This window comes from Ictalurus furcatus, chromosome 7, assembly GCF_023375685.1.
Source record: "Ictalurus furcatus strain D&B chromosome 7, Billie_1.0, whole genome shotgun sequence".
Taxonomy (NCBI): Eukaryota; Metazoa; Chordata; class Actinopteri; order Siluriformes; family Ictaluridae; genus Ictalurus; species Ictalurus furcatus.
The window spans coordinates 29800855-29819769 of record NC_071261.1 but is presented as its reverse complement, the minus strand read 5'-3'; the positions used below and the strand labels follow the sequence as shown (position 1 = coordinate 29819769).

The following is an 18915-nucleotide window of genomic DNA, read 5'->3' as shown; positions in this document are numbered from 1 at the left end:
GCATCCATGCCATTTCAGGACAATAAAACGAACAAGACGCTGAGGTGTCTAACCCAGGGTGACTTTTACACAAACAATTCCATCACGATTGTACAGTGAAACTGGAACCTCATGAGCATGAGAATATTAACTGTAGCACTCCGTGCTGTCTGAGTCTTGGAATGTCAAGTCAGATTGCCAAGAGCTGGTACAGTATGGCAGTGCTGCAGAGAGAGAGAAAGGGGTGAAAGGAAGTGAGGAATGCCACTCAGCGCACATGTTTAGACTGGTCATTAATTACTCTGACAGAAACATAACCCATGATACCCTCCCAACCATCCATAAACACAGAGTGTGTGACCCTTCCAAGGAGAACTGAGAAGAAGGTCATAGAGGGAGGGCTGCCCCTGGGTTTTGGACCCTTGGCTCTGGAACCCCTTGACTGCTAGCTCCGATCTCCCGAGCACAAATTGTTCTTTTGGCACTGCTGCAAAGTTGTAGTGAGTAAACGGATATGCTCTGAAGGACTATCACTTCCAGAGTAAGCGTACTCCGTGCTAGTGTTTTGACCAAGGGGAACATAAACATAATCCAGTGGAAAATTTCTGTGCAGGTATCCAGCAGGATTCCGGTGCTGGACATGTCTTGATGTCAATATTATCAAGCGAACAATCAGAGGAACAGAGTGCCGTGTTGTCAATGGAATTGCTGAATTTCTGCTTCGAAATTGACTTAATTTGCAAATTAAAACTAAAACCTGCACAATTTATTTAATAATTATTTCGGCCTAGTCATCACAAAACATCAAGATATCTACTATATCAAGGTACCAAGAGCCAGGAAACATTTCAGCTTTCAGCTCTTCTCTGTCACACACAAACACACACACAGAAAGTGTGAGTTAGGAAGAGGCAGCCATGGGATCGCATGATGTGATACTTTGGCATTAGTTAAAGGATCCTTACTCAGCCTGCAATAAAAACACTAAGAACATTATGTCCTGGGACATTAGAGGGAAAATCTCTAGTGTTGAATTAATACCTGCCAAGCAGATACAAAACTCTGGGAATTTTGCTAGGATTGTGGAAACAAGACACCCATGATGATGACTCCTGTCTCACACAAGAGTGTGTAACATTCATAACATCCCTTAGAATTTGGACTGAAATGCTGGAATCTAGAGGAATATGAAGGCTTTAAACTCCCTGATGTCTCCATCTTACAATGTAGATGATTAAAATTTTGCACAAAACAGAAGAAAGTTATTAGGAGATATTGAGATCTCATGTCTGGTCATGCCGAACATCTTGCATGCCACTTGGAACTGTTCTATAGTTTTTGTATTCTGACAGTGGAAGAACTAGAAACTGGATTAGGGAGCCAGAGCCATAACTCCCTGCAGCTCTCGCCTGGTTTCCCACTGAAGTTAAGCAGGGTTGAGCCTGGCCAGTATGTGGATAGAAGATCTCCTAGGGGAAAACTAAGGTTGCTGCTGTAGGTGGTATAAGTGAGGCCAGCAGGGGGTGCTCACTATGTGGTCTGTGTGGGTCTTAACGCCCCAGTATAGTGACGGGGACACTATACTGTTAAAACAGCACTGTCTTTTGGATGAGACGTTAAACAGAGATCCTGACTCTCTGTGGTCATTAAAAATTCCAGGACACTTCTCGTGAAGAGTAGGGGTGTAACCCGGGTGTCCTAGCAAAATTCCCCCATGGACCCTTATCCATCATGGCCCCTTAATAATCCCCATCTCTGAATTGGCTACATCACTCTCTCCTCTCCACTAACAGCTGGTGTGTGGTGGAGCACTATGGCTGCTGTCACATCATCCAGGTGGATGCTACACACTGGTGGTGGTTGAGGAGATCCCCCCCCCCCCCCCCCCCATACAATGTAAAGTGCTTTGAGTGTCTAGAAAAGTTCTATTTAAATCTAAGGAATTAATATTAAGGGCCAAGCACCAAAGGTGCATAGGCACCTATTGTTTTCGTTAGTTTTCTTCTTCTTCTTCTTCTTCTTCTTCTTCTTATTATTATTATTATTATTATTATTATTATTATTAGGGGCCAAGCACAGAGGCACCTATTGTATCCATTAGATTTCTTCTTCTTCTTCTTCTTCTTCTTCTTCCTCTTATTATTATTATTATTATTATTATTATTATTATTATTATTATTATTCCCAATGGGAGTGTATGGCAGCCCTATGAACCATATGACCATGAAATTTAGTTCATCAGATTACTCTGCTCATGCTGATCACAACCCATATCCATATCTTACTCCACCCATTACAGTAGTCACCATTTTGAAATGGATGGTATTCAGTTTCTTTGCTACTCCTTGGTCTAATTTTGCCCAATCTTGCCAAAATTGGTTCAGATGATCAGTATACAGAGCCAAACAAAAATCACTGAATAGAATTTTGATATTCATATTTGTTCAAAAGTTATGATCTGATTATTAACTCTTACTAATGCCTTTGTGTGCTCATTTTCACCTTGGAAGCTCTCCTCAGAATCAGCACAAATGTGCGTTCTCTGTGTGGCGTGCTGTAATAAACAACAATCTTCAGTTCTATAAGGCTTGGGTTCAATTCCCATGTGGTGCAAGTTGTTAAAATTGTTTATAACATTGTGTTGTTTTGTTCTGTTCTGTTTGTTTCTTGTTCAATCTTATTCTCAGCTGTGCTTCGGAACCTAACTTTTATTCATTCATGTACTTTCTATTTTTCCTCTTTGTGTTCTTCAGGCTCTGCGTTGCGCTTGCTGCGCCTTTGGTGTTTGGCCCCTTTAAACGCTGCTTGCAGCTTTAATAATAATAATAATAATAATAATAATAAAATAATAATAATAATCAACATCATCATCATCATCATCATGGTTTTATTATTATTATTATTATTATTATTATTATTATTATTATTATTATTATTACTGAGCTCAGGGGAATATTCCAAAAATACTGCAAATGTGTGGACTGTTAAATATCTCAGTTCCATATTTTCATAATCACAGTGTAAGCCAGATATACTCTCTGTATTTTAGTGATTAATGATATTGGTGGTGACATGATATTTGTGTGTTGGTCTGGGAAAACCCACTTGATATCGCCTAGGCTGACGTCTAGCAAACAGCCAAAAATAGTCCATTTGCAAAATTAGGATTTAGGATTTTTTTGCCTATAACATGCTTTGACACCTAAACTTAAAGAAATTACAAATAGATTTTGTGGAGAAAAAAAATGGAAATGCTTTTATTTACCTTGTAATCTTGACTGAATCGCCCTGTAAAAAAAAATCACTGACACAGTGAATGTTACGCTTTGATCAAGATGTTGGATAACCTAGTCTCTAATCGATTCAGTTTGGAATCAGATACCACCTGATAAAATGTCCAGGATGTTCCTGTGTTGCAGTCAGAATTAAATCTTTAACTGCAGTTTTATTTTTAAATGCTAGAAGTTGACTTGCAACTACTATAGAATTTCACAGTGTGAAAGGTTTTCCCAGGCACTTATAAAGCTGCACTCAAAATGATTCGAACCCCCATTGCGAATCATGTATTGTCAAAATGTACAGACTTTCAGCTGTTTGCGATGAACAAATCAAACAAAAGCGATTGAAATGGTTCAACACAACGAATGCTTCAAGTGGTTTCACCAAATTCAACTGAAAATGCAACTTATAATGACTTCTCCAGTTTCAAAATTATTCAACCCCTCTTCATGGCAAGCACCTTTAGTACTTAGTAGAGCTCCATTTTACTGTTATGACCTGCTGCAAACGAGATACATAGCTAGATATCAGCGTCTGGCAGCGTTCCTGAGGAATCTTATTCCGTTCCTCATGAGCAATGGCGTCCAGTTCAGTAATATTCTTGGGTTTGCGTGCTGCAACCGCCTTCTTCAAATCCCACCAGAGATTTTCTTTGGAGATCAAGTCAGGTGACTGTGATGGCCCAGTAGAATCTCCCAGGACTTCTGCAACCAAGCCTTGGTGGAATTTGAGGTATGCTTGGGATCATTGTCCTGTCGGAAGGTCCAATAACACCCAAGCTTCACCTTCCTCACAGACGGCATTACGTTTTCTCCTAGGATTTCCTGATACTTCAATGAATCCATCTCGCCTTCCACACACTGCAGGTTTCCAGTGCCAGAGGACGCAAAGCAGCCGCAGAGCATCACCGAGCCACCCCCATGCTCGACTGTGGACAGTGTTCTTTCTCATTCTTCTTCCTCCAGACATACCGCTGATCCATCGTGCCGAAAAGTTCCAGTTTTGTTTCATCGCTCCACAGAACAGAATCCCAAAACTTCTCTGGCTTATTTATATGATTTTGAGCGACTTTTCTTGTGCTTTTGGGTCAGTAGTGGTGTACGTCTTGGAGTTCTGGCATGGAAACCTTCTGCATTCAGTACACGCCTTACTGTGCTCACTGAATCCTCAGTGCCTGTTGCCACCAATTGTTGCTGCAGGTCTTTTGCAGTCACTCGAGGGTTTTTCACAACCTGCCTTCTCACAAATCTGGTTGCAGCCGTTGATAGCTTCCTTTTTCTGCCCCGTCCAGGTATTTCATACATTTTCTACCCCTAGCCAGTTCAGGTCTTTCATGTGTTCCAGCTCAAGCACACCTGCTGCAACTAATGAAGCCCTTGATTAGTCCTTAATTAGAATTTGGGGGAAACCACTTGAAGCATTCATTGTGTTGAACTATTTCAATTGCTTTTGTTTGATTTGTTCATTGCAAACAGCTGAAAGTCTGTACATTTTAACAATAAACCTGATTTACAATGGGGATTAAATAATTTTGATTGCAACTGTAGATTATGCATTCATATGATAACAAATGTGCATTCTTTTTTTGGTGTTCATTCTCATGTCTCATTTTAATATTCTCATTAGACATTTTTTTGTATTTTATTTCTATAATATTTCAGCTTTGTCCCCACAGCCTCTGCATCAACTGTCTGAGTCAGTATGAATTAGCAGCCGTGATTTGTTAGTTTGAGGCGCTTAGTGGTTGGCACATTGGCCTCCTGGGTTGGGGGTTTTCTCTGGGTACTCCGGATTCCTCCCCATCCATAGTGTGTGTATAGGTGTGTGATTGTGCCCTGCGATGGGTAGGCACCCCATCCAAGGTGTCCACCGCCCGGTGCCCCGAGTTCCCTGTGATAGGCTCCAGGCTCCCCGTGACCCTGTGTAGGATAAGCAGTATGGAAAATGGATGGATGGATGGATTTCTTAGTTCTAATTTAGTAAAGTTGTCTATGTTGGATTAGGGTGATGTAAACAGTGTACATCCACACAGTTGTAAGTAATAATACAAGACCTTTAGGGCTTTTCTTGATGTTTGGAGAATATGCATTGTCTCTACGTGTTAGTAAGAAAGAGTAATTTTGGACCAAATTCAGTTTCAAAATATCTGATATCCGAATCTGCATGTGTGAAAACTACCGCCAGTCATGTAACTGATAATGAAAGAAATCAGGGTTGTTGTTGTTGGGGTTTTTTTGTTTGTTTGTTTTGTTTGTTTTTTTGTTTTTTTTTTACTGTATCAGCAGCAATAAACTTTTTTTTTTTTTTTTTTTAACCAGGGACCCCTTTAACAGTGAAATAAATTCGATCATACAGATTTATTTTATGAACCTAATCCAACTTTTCAAATATTAGCCTCATTATTTTGCCTATTTATTGGACCTCTATTCTTTGACTTGAAATGTGAGTGCACTGTTGCTGATGCTGTAGAAATCCCTTTCTTGTTGCAGTACAAAAAAAAAAAAAAAAAAAAAAAAAGGTTTATTTTATTGATATTGAACAGCAGAGGGCGCTGCAAGACCATCCAATGGAGAGTGCAACCTCCTGCTCCTAACGGCAAAGTACTTCAATGTTGCACCATGATACAGAAAAATATCACTCGTTTAATAACGGGGATATATGTAAATATATTTTGTGTGTTTTTCATGTACTATTAACATATTTGTATGTTGTACTGTCGCAACCTAAACCCGAATGGTGTGCTGGATCACTTCTATACATTATGTAATATTTATTTACACACATGGATTATGTGAATATGATTCTATATCATCTATACCCTTGGACTAACTCTCAGTGTATTTTTGATGATACTGTAGCAAACATATAGTCATATAGTCACCTCAAAACTTTTAATCTTTTACCAGGCCTGCAACTTTTGGCTGTAAGTCATACCTGAATGTCAACAGCAGAGGGCGCTGTATGACAATCCCAGAGAAAGCAAGACAGGACAATGTTAATCATATTAGCAAAAAGTCATTATTATTATAAAGTACTATCAGGATAGGATATTGTACATTACGCAGTGTTGCTGAAGGAGGTCTGTAGTAATTATGATTGATTCTTGTTTTAGGGCTTGTCGCTGCGCACAATAACAATGACCGTAACATATTTGCAGTTCTTTTAAACTTTGTCTATATTTTATTATACTGCATTTCAAACTTGTCTTCTTAATGAAGAAAAAGCACTAACCTTTTTTTCCTACTGGATTTCATCAAATCTTTACCAACATGTCAATTCAGGTGGGATATACAAGTACAGACCACTTTATTAGGAACACCTGTACACCCGCTATTTCATGCAATAACCCAGTCAGCCAATCATGTGGCAGCAGCATAAAAATATAAACCAAAACTGTGCAGTTGAAGATTAGAAAAATACCAGCTGATGTTTTTTTTTTTTTTTTTGTCAATCTTCAGCTTTCCAGTTTGGGTGCGTCTGTGCAAACTGTAGCCTCAGATTCCTGTTCACGGCTGACCGCAGTGAAACCCGATGTGGCCTTCTGCTGTTAAAGCCTATTCATCTCAATGTTCCCTGTGCATTCAATAGATGCTTTTCTATTCACCATGGCTGTAAAGAGTCCTTATTTGAGTTACCATAGTCTTCCAGTCAGCTCGATCCAGTCTGGCAAATACTCTCCTCTGATCTCTGATCTCTCTCATCGACAAGGCATTCCCACGGAACTGCTGCTCACTGGATGTTTTGTTTGTTTGTTTGTTTGTTTGTTTTTCACCCCATTCTATGTAAACTCTCTGGAACACCTAGAGACACTTTTTAATTTAAGGAACTCTTTTCGCTGTCAATATTGCTACTATACTTATTGTTGCTACATCACTCAATAGTTTGTGGTCCATGTTCTGTGCATATTGTCCTGTTGTGTATTTGCACTGTATGTAGTCTTGTGTACTGGTATGTGTTGCACCATGGTCCTGGAGAAACGACATTTCGTTCCAACGTTTACAAGCTATAAAGAGAAATGATAATAAAAACCCCCTTGACTTGAGTTATGTTTGAAAATCCTAGATCAGCAGTTTCTGAAATACTCAAACCAACCCATCTGGCACCAACAATTATGCCAACACTGAAGTCATAGAGATCACACTTTTTCCCCATTCTGACATTTGATGTGCATATCAAGTGAAGCTCATGACCTGTATCGGCATGATTTTATGCATTGCGCTGCCGCCACGTGATTGGCTGATTGGATAAGTGCATAACTGAGCAATTCTGAAGTAGGTAGATAATAATAACCGAGGTAGATTTAGTTGTATTCACATGACTGCTCTGACGTACTGAAAACACTTGAGGCTTAAGGGTCTTGTTCAAGGAGCCAATAGTGGGCAGCTTGGCGGTGCTGTGGTTTAACCCCTAACCCAGTTCTCACCCAGAGTCAACCAAACATTTAACCACTGCGCCACCATTGAGTACTGTGAATACATCATAAACACTTATCAGGAACCTTCCCAACTGAGAATGCACCTTAAAATACCTCATTCCCCCATCATGGGAATTCTTATATTATAATGAGTGGATGATCACAGCAACATTGAGTGACTGGATGTTCCCGTTAGTGTTTCAGCGAATACCCTCATTTCCACATGACACATTACAGTCCTTCAACAACTGCAAATAACCATCAGCATGGCTTTTCATCTCCTAATTAAAAAGATCCTCCATATAATTATTACTGTATGAGCTTGTCACTGTCCGTAAATAACGGCTGTAAAGCCAGAGCAGAAATACGTTCATTAAGTAATTCCTCAAAGCGTGAATATTATATAACTACAGAAAGTGGATTTATATAGTGTACATGTCGAAAAACAGACGAACGTTATACTGTATGTAGTAGGAGTTGAAAATAGCTTGGTATTTTAAAGTGTCTGTGTGAGAGAGAGAAAACAAGAGAGGGGAGCTTAAATGTCAAAGGCACATGCTCAATAATGCAAATGCTTCATCCTTCTAAATCTCATAAAGCAGAGGTTCTCAACCTTTTGTAACGGGAAAGCAAGACCTCGCGCTTGCAGGACAGTACTGGCGACATTTGGAAAGTCGCTAAGGTTTGTCCAAAACGTTGCTAGATTTGTCGCTAGACGCTAAAAAAAAAGTCGCTAAAGGGGTCTGAAAAGTCTCTGCATTGGCAACACTGGTCTGCGCTGACAGCTAGATAAAAGAACTCCGCTTCTCCCCAGCAAAAAGAAAATACAGAGGGAGAGGGAATGCGGGGTTTTTCATTTCTGCACAATCTACTTGAAAAGCAATAAAATACACCGAGTACACATGGAGTACAAAGTGCATGTGAAAAAGATTTCTCTTGTTATTGGGCGAACTTAAGGACATTTATGACAAGTTGAACAAAAACTGTTTCAGTGCCGATATTCCAACACTGCAACATCTAACAAGTCACACTCGTAGCTCAAATCCTCTCGATGTTCTGCCTCTAAAGCTACAGCGAAGACAAACAACCTCCTCGTCACCAGATTTACCCCGATCCTTATTTCATCGGCATGACCGACGATCTAATGAAGAGAGAAGTCTAGGCTAGCTAGTTAGCTGATACTAGCTAGGAATGGTAAGAGCATTGTTATGGTTAGAGTTTCCTAAAAAAAAAAAAAAAAAGAATGTCAAGTGTTAAAGCACACGAATATTATCTCGGTAATTCCTCCCAAGAACAGATTAGCTGTAATTATCAACGATTCTGTCGTCTTGTCAGAAGTAGGTCCAGACGGTCAGAAAACATTCAGTGACTGATGCTTAAATCCTGGCAGCAGCGAAGTTGAGTTCTTTGTGCGAAATGTTCTGGCTTCTGATCTGTTTAGTCAAGCCAACGATGTGATTATTCACGAGCCAGAAGGAGACTGTTTCCAATTACAGCTGTGACTATTTGATTTTGTTTTTAAAGCATGCATTAAATATCATTGATATATATATAACTGAGATGTGCTATGAGATTATAGAGTATGAAACGGTTGTTGCATGGCAGAAGACTTTACAAACAGGAAATTGTCAATGTTTGATCATTTCAATGGCTGAATTTCTGTCTAAATAAAGTTTAATATCTGAAAAAAATCTAGCGTTTTATATTCCTAGTGCCTCGTTCGATCAGAATTTCCAGTGAACTTATACGAAAAGCTATTCTGATCATCTTTGACGGAGAAATGGTGTATATAGTTTTAGAGAGTATTAATAGTCAGATGCGCATAGAGATACAACGCATCAAAGCAAGAGGCATCTCCTCGTCCATCATAGGTGCAGACAGGAAGTGGCCGAAGCGAAGCCCTGCATCACCTGACATGTTAATAATAGACAGTGAAAGCTGAGCACTGCTCAAATCTGGGACTACAGAAAATGGTTAGCAGTTTGCCTTTCGTTAAATCCTTCGTTTATGCGAGAAACCAAGAGAACGGAAGCAGGTTGCAGTTGAATCATTTTAATTAATGAACTAATATAATTCATTCACGCCACATTTGAATCAAATCCATTTCAGATTCACAAATTCAAAAACATTTGGTTCACATCCATTCATTCATATTTAGACCATTTACACTAGTGACCTTATGTGGATATTATCCAGTTTTCCTTTGGCGAAGAACAACACGTCATGCTTTTAATTCATTCAACGTCTGTGAAACTATAGCAGCTAGAAACAGTCGTTCACCGACCAGCCTCTCAGTGTTCACCATCTGCTTCATCCATAAACTCCATCCCCCAGAATCCACCTCAACGTCACACTTTGGGTTGCATCTCAGTCAGCTCTCTAGTTACGGAGTCAGGGCACTGATCAGGGAGTCGGACATTTTAAGGGCCGTCTCAATGGAAGTGCGCTGGAACATTCGCTCCTTAAAAAATCCCACAGTGCACCAAAAAAACCAGGGAGCATCGATGAACAACGAACACTCAGCCAACTTTGCCTACAAATCTAAGCAGCTTGTTATCGTTGTTGTAGCTCTCAAATGTTTACTTACGTTAGCGATTTTTAACTTTAATTTCTTTAACTATTTGACGCTCTATATACGGTTTGTTTGAGTCTTTTAAGTGTTTAGGGATTTTTACAAATCCACTAGCTCGCCTACAATCCTGCGTGAAATATCATAACAGGAACGCATGTGATTTAGCTAACACGTATGATGTCAGAGAGATATCAGTCCTGCCTGTTGTTGATAAATACCAGTGGTGACATTTTACAACGCGAGTACGTGTACAGTGTGCCAATGTTTAGTGAGTCAGGGTCCTTACCAGTGCCCCAACTCGTGTTCACACCCTAGGGAGCTGATTGAAACACACCCTTTATTTCCTTTCAGCCGCATGGACTACAAACCTGGTCACATGATTCATTCTCACACTCACACCTGTCCTCGATCACATCCACACCTTAAATAACCCAGACTTTCACGCAATCTTTTGCGAATCGTCTCTCCTAGTTCGCACTAGTGACGATTCCAAGCCTCGTTTGCTCTTCTGGTTTGGCCTATGATTTGTTTTGCTACTTCAATATCTGTTTAACTCTGTTTTCTGCTCACCTGACATGTGCAAATCTACCATTCTGGATTTGGTCTTTTGGATTGGTTTAATAAACCTGCATTTGTATTCAACCGTGCGCCGCCTCGTCCACAAAACCCAAACTCCTTCATCGTTACTTACCCCGTGACACTGGAGACTCCTTCCATAACTATTAAACAAACAGCTCCTTCCAGAAAACATTACTGATTACACATTTCTCATTGTTAAATAACACAATTTTTTTTTTGCAGTTTATTATTAACCTTAGATTACCCAGCAAACAGGGGACGTCCCCCTGACGTTGCGAACGTCCACCTAGGTCCGCATTTGGTCCGGTTTATAACGTTCGCTGGCGGGCGTTCCGAGGACATCCGCAGTTGGTCCGGTTTATAACGTTCACTGGCGGACGTTCCGAGGACATCCGCATTTGGTCCGGTTTATAACGTTCCCTGGCGGACGTTCCGAGGACGTCAGAAGATATCAAATCATAACACTACTGGATGTCCTGTGAACATCCCCTTGGTCCCTTGGGGACCTTTTTTTGACCCTGTTCCTATAGAAACAATAACAATATGAACCTGTGATTTGCCTTAAGAATATTCATAGTGCACCATGTCATTTGAGAACAGTATGTGGGGTGTGTAGTGAACGCAGTGTGGTTTTAGACACAGCTACAATATGCACTAATAGCGAGACAGTAACACGGTGATGTATGATATATTGAAATGTAAATACTGGAGGAGAACTTTGACGAGCAAACTACTTTATCACATGAAATCAATTCCCGATCTCAGTATATAGAGCTCTCCAAACTAACAGACTGTGAGAAAAGGCCACTAAACGAGAGAATGTGGACATCTTAGCATTCTGCTCTTGTCAGCATGTTGAGAAATCTTAAAGCCTTTTTAGCAGGTGCTGACAGGCTAATCCCTCACCGACGTTAACTACTGCTCAGCCGTCAATCTCTGAGTGAAATGAACAGAAGAAGAGGACGTGGCTGCATTTAGCTGTCATTACGTCAGTGTTGTACACCTGCATTGCGGAGACATGTGATCGTCGGTGCGCTGACGATCGCGTCACAAGAGCCGACGAGCCTCGCATTGTTTCCAGACTAGCAGAGCAATATAGAATGATTGACATCTCTGTTATATGCTGGATAACGTAAACTTGACGGCTTAATTCATATGAACCCAAGTACAAGATATTGTTAATCGATTCCGCTTTTGTGTATCAAGACCTGACGTTGAAATATAAACTGAAATATGTATTTCCGTACGTCAGCGAAGTCACCATGATTAAACTGTATTTTTGATCGGTCTGACAGGTGGCTCTCATTCGAACTCTCTTATTTCTCCTCCAAAGATGAATCTCCTGTCAGCACACAGCTCACTGCTGTTTATTACATCAGCATGAGCATGTGATGGTAATGTAATGATCTATAAACGGTCTCTAGTGTGCATTTACAAACCGCTACTACATGCATTGCGAAGGCGTGGTCATGTGGTTACGGTGCAAAAGAAACTCAATCACTGTGGTGTGCCTGTAAACATTTGGTGCGTAATGCAATGCCACAATCGCTATCTGTAACTGTTTAGTGCTCCAAATGTCCATATCTGTATTTGGATTGAAACCCAAAGTGGGTGTGGCCTACACCAGAAAGGTTTCATTCTTTCTTTTCCTTGCATTACCACTCTGCCCTCGGAAATACTGCGACGCACTGGAAGAAGTGTCAGCATGGTGTGTCCTCAACCTCAGCTCCATCACTTTTTAGAGATGTTTAGAACACTTGCACAGTTATTATTTTTGTCCACACCTGCCCACGATGTTTTCTAACAAATTCCGCTGGTTCTGTTTCCCAAAATATAAACAAACTAGTAGCTTTATTTGAAACCAACTAAGGATGAAGAAATGAACGCTGTTCATGAATGCGAAATTTATTCATCTCCCAAACATCATATCTCATGTCCCAAGGGATTCTCGTCCCAATCGAAACAACCAGACGCCATGTGAACTTTTCTGGCAAGGAATAATGCACCTCCTGTTCGTATCTGTATTTGTTTTTAGCACAGCTAACAATTCTGTTGCACCATGGTTAAGACTATACAGTATGTAACCCTACTTACCATGAGATACCATAATGAAACAGTGACAGTATGAACAAGTGACGAGTTAGCATGACATGATATAGAATAAATAAGGTAGTATGGTGGTGAAAGAGTTCATAAACACACCCCAAATTCCATACCTTTTCTTACCGTTTCCTGCAGACCTTTTCAAGACTTTTTCTTGAAAGGTCTGATGTCAAAAATCAGTGCTAGTGCAGAAAATACAGGAGTGTCTAAAGACAACACGTACAACACCGATTCCAGATAAGTTGGGACGGTGTGTAAAATGTAAATAAATGTAAATAAAAACAGAAAACAGAACGGTTTGCAAATCTCATAAAGCTGTATGTTATTCACAACAGAACATAGAAAACGTATCAAATGTTTAAACTGAGGGAATGTACCATTTTAAGAAAAAAAATAAGGTCATTTTGAATTCGATGGCCGAGACTAGTCTCAAAAAAAAGTTGGGATGGGGCAACAAAAGGCTGGAAAAGAAAGTGTTAGTAAAAAGAAACACACAGGAGGTTAATTGGCAACAGGCCAGTAACATGATTGGAAATAAAGTCCACCAACCATATTTCGCACGAAGTGTGTCATTGTAAACTAAAGTGTATTCTCATCAGGGTGCTCAGCAGCTCAGATTCTAACACCTGTCGAGATGCTACAGCAGTGAAAATTGCAATGATATGATTGTTTTATTTATTCATTCATCTTCTGTAACCGCTGGATAGCGCATGGTGGATCTGGAGTCTGTCCCGTGCTAGTGCAAGGCACCCCGGATGTGATGCCGGTCCATCACACGCAGTAAAAATGCAATTTGCCATATTGATCATATTTATAAAAGAGAAAATGAGCCAATGTTTACAAATCCCCCATTCAGAATAACATATACATTTCGTCATCACTGGTGTGGTAGTCTTAAATGATCTTTTTTTACCTTTCATTAGAGAACTTAGAGCACTTGGATACCTTTAAAGCAAGCTCAGTTACGGTGCACACTGTGTACATTTGCTTTTCCTTAGAGAACAAAAATACTACTACAGCACCGTTTTTGACACTGTATTGAGTTTGTCATTACAATATTCCAACATGATGCCTAAATCTAGCATTGCTTTAATCTTCAAGTGTCTCTATTTGATCTTTGAGGATTTAACAAGTAAGGTCTACCTGTGCATCTGAGAATGACAAGGATCTCTCCAAGGACCTCCCCTTCCTGCGGTAGGAAAGTAAATCCCAGAGTTTGCGCCACAGGTAAGAAGCCATGAGGCACATGCTGCTCAGGAGCCAAATTTCTCTTCCTTTCAGGAAGTTCTCCATGCTCGTTCTCCAGATCTTCTGTGATCTTCTGTTCGAGGGAACCTCTGCTGAGCTCAGAGTCTCAGAGAGGAGGGGTGCAATGAATGACTGGACGTGGTAACGTGAGGCCGCGTCCTCTAAAAACAATACAGGCCTCAGAGCAATTCAAACAACTCCCTTCCTTACTGTCCAACAGATCCGCTCGCTTACTCCCCTTCTACAAAGGACAAGTGTACTTGTCTCTTGTGATAAGCGGGTGACAGGTGCAGGAGTAAGGGTGTTAGGGTAGACCTCTCTCTCTCTCTCTCTCTCTCTCTCTCTCTCTCTCTCTCTCCCTCTCTCCACCACTTCTATGGACTTTTTCTCGACTAAGGCAGCGGTTAGAGCAACAACTGCTGTTATTCTGACAAGTACAGTATGCTCTACTCCAAAATATATTTTTATATTATACACTTGATTTTAATCTTCAGATGCATAAAAGGCAATTGCTAATTCATCAGATTAAATACTTTCCACTGAAACTGTATCGCATTCATGTTTCATTAAAAAAAAAATGAATACATATAAATGTCGATCAGTCATTTTATCAGTTATTTATGAATTCTTTTCATAAATATGTTGTTTCCCCTCACATTTAGACGTCCTTACTGTAATATTGGCCAAATGACTCAAAATAAAGTTTGAGTTTCCATGGAAACACAAGCTAGTATAGTCCCAAAGTGAGATTTAATTTTTCTTTTTTTTTTCTTCTTTTTTTTTTTAAAATTTTAAACAAGGTAAAGTTTCATACTGAATATTTTAGGTATTTGTCCTTATCATAGAGCTTATAACTAACAAGTCTTGAAATAGACCTTTAAAACATGTTAAATTCAAATTCTGCGCATGTAGCAGACCATGCTATTAGTTATTTATTAACATTTTTTCTAAAAACAGTGAAAGTGTTTATCTTTACTGCGTTTACACAACAGCACAGAGTGTTAAGTCATTTGGCCAGGGTTATGGTAAGGACGTTTAAATATCACACTGCCGGGACATAAAGGTGCACGTTAGTTGCAGAAACACCCAATATTAAATTTCTTGGATCACCAAGTATAAACTGCATCAGATGGTTTGGTTGGGAAGGAAGCCTGGTTTAATTTGGTGACTTTGGCCAAGCGAATACATAGATGCACAAATAAAGTAATAAATCAAGTCAAAAGAAAGGAACCGTAGCAGGACTGATAGAGTAAATCATACACTCATGTCTGACACATAAAGGTTGAGGTGAAGCAGAATCTGATCCAAGGACTTCACAGAAAAGGAACCTCGATTTACTCTACCAGGAAGGGAACGTATTGTCTAATATAAGCACACCAGCATGACACACATGGATGGTGTGATAGAGGATGAAAGAAAAATGGTTTCTCAAGGGTTCTATGGATGAGCTGGCTTTCTAAAGGAAGTCCTACCTGGAACCTTTTTTTCTGAATGAGACATCTTCTGCTGTCTGGTAACCTTTAAGAGCTCTCTCAGAGGGATGAACTGCTGGATAGAACCTTTTTTCTAGCCCTTTTCCAATAACACAAGGTCTGTTGAAGATCATCGGATGGTGAAGATCTTCGAGCTTGCATCTTTCCAGGATGCAGTCCAATTCTTATGGTAGCCATAAAGAAAATATAAAATGTCTGGTTGTTGATGTCAATCACTGAGCTCCCGACCCCCCGAATGATAGCTTTGCATTAGTTTTGGACTTTTCTGTAATCAGATGGAACGTTGTTTAGGAAACACTTGATTTTGGCCTCCAAATTGTTCCTTAGTCTTCAGTAAGTGTTTTATTCTGGTCTAGGTCATAGTGGATCTGGAGGTTTTTTTTGCAAACACATTGGTGGCTCAACAGTTAAAGCTTTGGTTTACTGATCACAAGGTTGGAGGCTCACGCCCCAGCACTGCCAAGCACTGTTGGACCCTTGAGCAAGGCCTTTAACCCTATCTGCTCCTGGGGTACTGTATCATGTCTGACCCCAACTTCCTAACAAGCTTGGATATGTGAGAAAAGAATTTCACTGTAATGTATATGTAAGAAATAAGTCTTCTTCTTGGGGCTTTGTGTGCACACTTATTCATGCGTAAGGGCATTTTAGAGTCCACCTACCATTTTTGGGAAGTGGGAGGAAACCTAGTCGAGAACATGTAAAACTCCACAGACAGGAGAGCTTTCAGGATTGAACCCCAGAACCTGGGGTTCTGACGCAGCAACAGTATCGACACTTATTGTACATTAAAACTTAGCTACATTTACAGCATTTAGTATACACCCTTTATCCAGAGTGACTTGAATTTATCTCATTTATCTCATTTATACAACTGAGCAGTTCAGGGTTAAAGGCCTTGCTCAAGCACCCAGCAGTAGCAGCTTGGCAATGTTGTGATCTGAACTCAGAACTTTCCAAATAGAAGTCCAACATCTTAACCAACAAGCTACCACTGCCCAGTGAGCTATCTAGCCATGAGGCTTCGGCTGGAACGCCCAGTCTGATCCAATATGGGAGAAAAATAACGCTTAAAACTGTGAAGGTTATATTAGATTTTAATTGCTTTGAGCATTCAGATTCAAATTTGTTAACTCTCAATTCACATTTGTCTTCCGACTTATCGTGTCCCGAGCATAGTGCTCTCGTGAAAGAGGGAAATGGTGTGAGATTGATTTTGTTGTCGAGAGCGAGCAGTTGATATGAGTGTATACCTCTATAAAAATAGCAGAGAGTGTTCATGAAGATTCCTAGTGTCCAAGATTTATTACAGCAAAGCCAAGTATGTGAGAGATGCTGTGCTGTCTTACCCATGGGCCAAGCATAACATACTGGACCACACACACACACACACACACACACACATTTGCTGGGATAATTGTACCACTTTGGCACACTCTTTTTAACACCACATATTTTACATCCGAGACATATATCTCTTGAACTTCAACTATGTTTTCCCAGACACCCCATTATACGATCTGTGTAAACTGAAAGAGCTGCGTGCACACATACACCTCCTAGTGGTGACTGTATGAACTGCACATACTGTATATATGCGCCATTTTAACACCAGTATCAGATAAATACACTATGCAAGATGCATTTCATGATCAGTATTGATATTATCCATACTGTATATACCTGTTAGTGATGTTAATCGTTTCTCCTGTTTGAAACAATCCAATTTCGGGTAAATTCAACCTGAACAGCTGGCGTTTAAAGGTGCCCTAGCACCACCCTGTGGACCATGCATTGTTATCACTGTTGTGGTCGCAACACGTGTAAACCATCCATACTTGGATGACAGATGGAGGATGGATGTGTAAATGCAATACAGATTGCAATCGCTTTCCATTTTGAGGACAACATGGCACACTGAAAAGTAAAACCTTCGTTGCATTGCTCTTACATCGCATTGTTTATCTCTCCAGTGAAAAAACCACCAGCATCGGATTGTTTTTTGTTGTTGTTGTTGTTGTATTGTTGTTGTGTCACTGTGCTTCACTTTCAACAATAAGTCACAGTTGTACCATACTGAAAAGCAATCACCGTCCAATCACAGCTCTGAGCAGTAATCAGCGAAGGTGAAGCGTTTCAGTATCCTTACTAATGATTCCTTGCGTGACGTGAACTTAATAGATTTTGTAAACTTCATTAAAGCTCCTTGAGTTTATACCGCAGGTTCCGTAGATGGATTTTGTTTAATGTTTGCCATTTGTTTGTCCAGTACAGGACTGAGCCATACACTACCTAATACTGTGGTTTATTATTTAAATAACTATCTTTTTTTTTAGTCACATGGTGTTGATTTAAACCAGCTTCGACCCCATTGTGCTTTCGCTGACAAAACTGATTGATGACATCAGCAGAAACCTAGTCATTTTCTTTAATCACAGGTCTATCATTAGAGGATCTTCCCTGACATGGAGAACACGTTATCTGTTATTGCGATCATCTCGTACAGTGTGATAAGTAATATTCTTGAAGACCACTGAAATCACACAGTCTGAAACCTGATTTAATTCATATTCATACCTGTTGAAAATGTCCCTGTAGCTCAGTGAGTTTGAACTCCCAGAAGCAGCGCATGGTTTCCACTCTGTCCAGATGTAGGCAGAATCCCCCCTTCAATCTGTCCGGCTCGTTCGGAGGTGGAGCGCTGGTCTTCAACACTGGGGTTACCTCAAACTCCAGATTCTTATGATGACACATCTTATCTGAGCTACAAAGACAAACACGGGATAAATGTGTGTGATTATTTGAGCTAATAGTTTTAGATCAAAGTAAGTTTAGTTCAGAGCAAAAATAGTGTGACGCATCAGGACAGATGTGCAGGTGCAGGTAAGAAGCACAAGACGCTCGTTTTGCACTTGAGCGTTGCCGAGTTTGTGATACAAAATGATTTATGTACTTTAATGCAAAATTAGAAAATACCAATCAACAACCTGTAAATGAATGGAAATGGATTCATGACCCGCCTACATTTCCATCCATCCATTTTCCATACCGCTTAACCTACACAGGGTCACGAGGGAGGCTGAAGCCTATCCCAGAGTACACCCTGGATTATGGACAATATGGAAATGCCAATCAGCCTACAACACATCTCCTTGGACTTTTGGAGGAAACCCCTGAAGCATGGGAAGAACATCAAACCCCCAACCCTGGAGGTGCGAGGCAAACATGCTAACCACTAAGCCACCATG

General features: G+C 40.2%; 1 protein-coding gene across 1 annotated transcript in view; it reads right to left on the bottom strand.

Annotated features, from left to right (window-relative positions):
- The window catches only part of mylk4a (myosin light chain kinase family, member 4a), a 34072-nt gene extending 19558 nt beyond the window's left edge, over positions 1-14514 (bottom strand). Inside the window, exon 1 of the mRNA XM_053629732.1 lies at positions 14070-14514. Coding sequence (XP_053485707.1) covers positions 14070-14219 — 150 coding nt within the window. The 5' untranslated portion in view covers positions 14220-14514. The remainder of the gene's footprint in view (positions 1-14069) is intronic.
- Positions 14515-18915: the final 4401 nt, after the last annotated feature.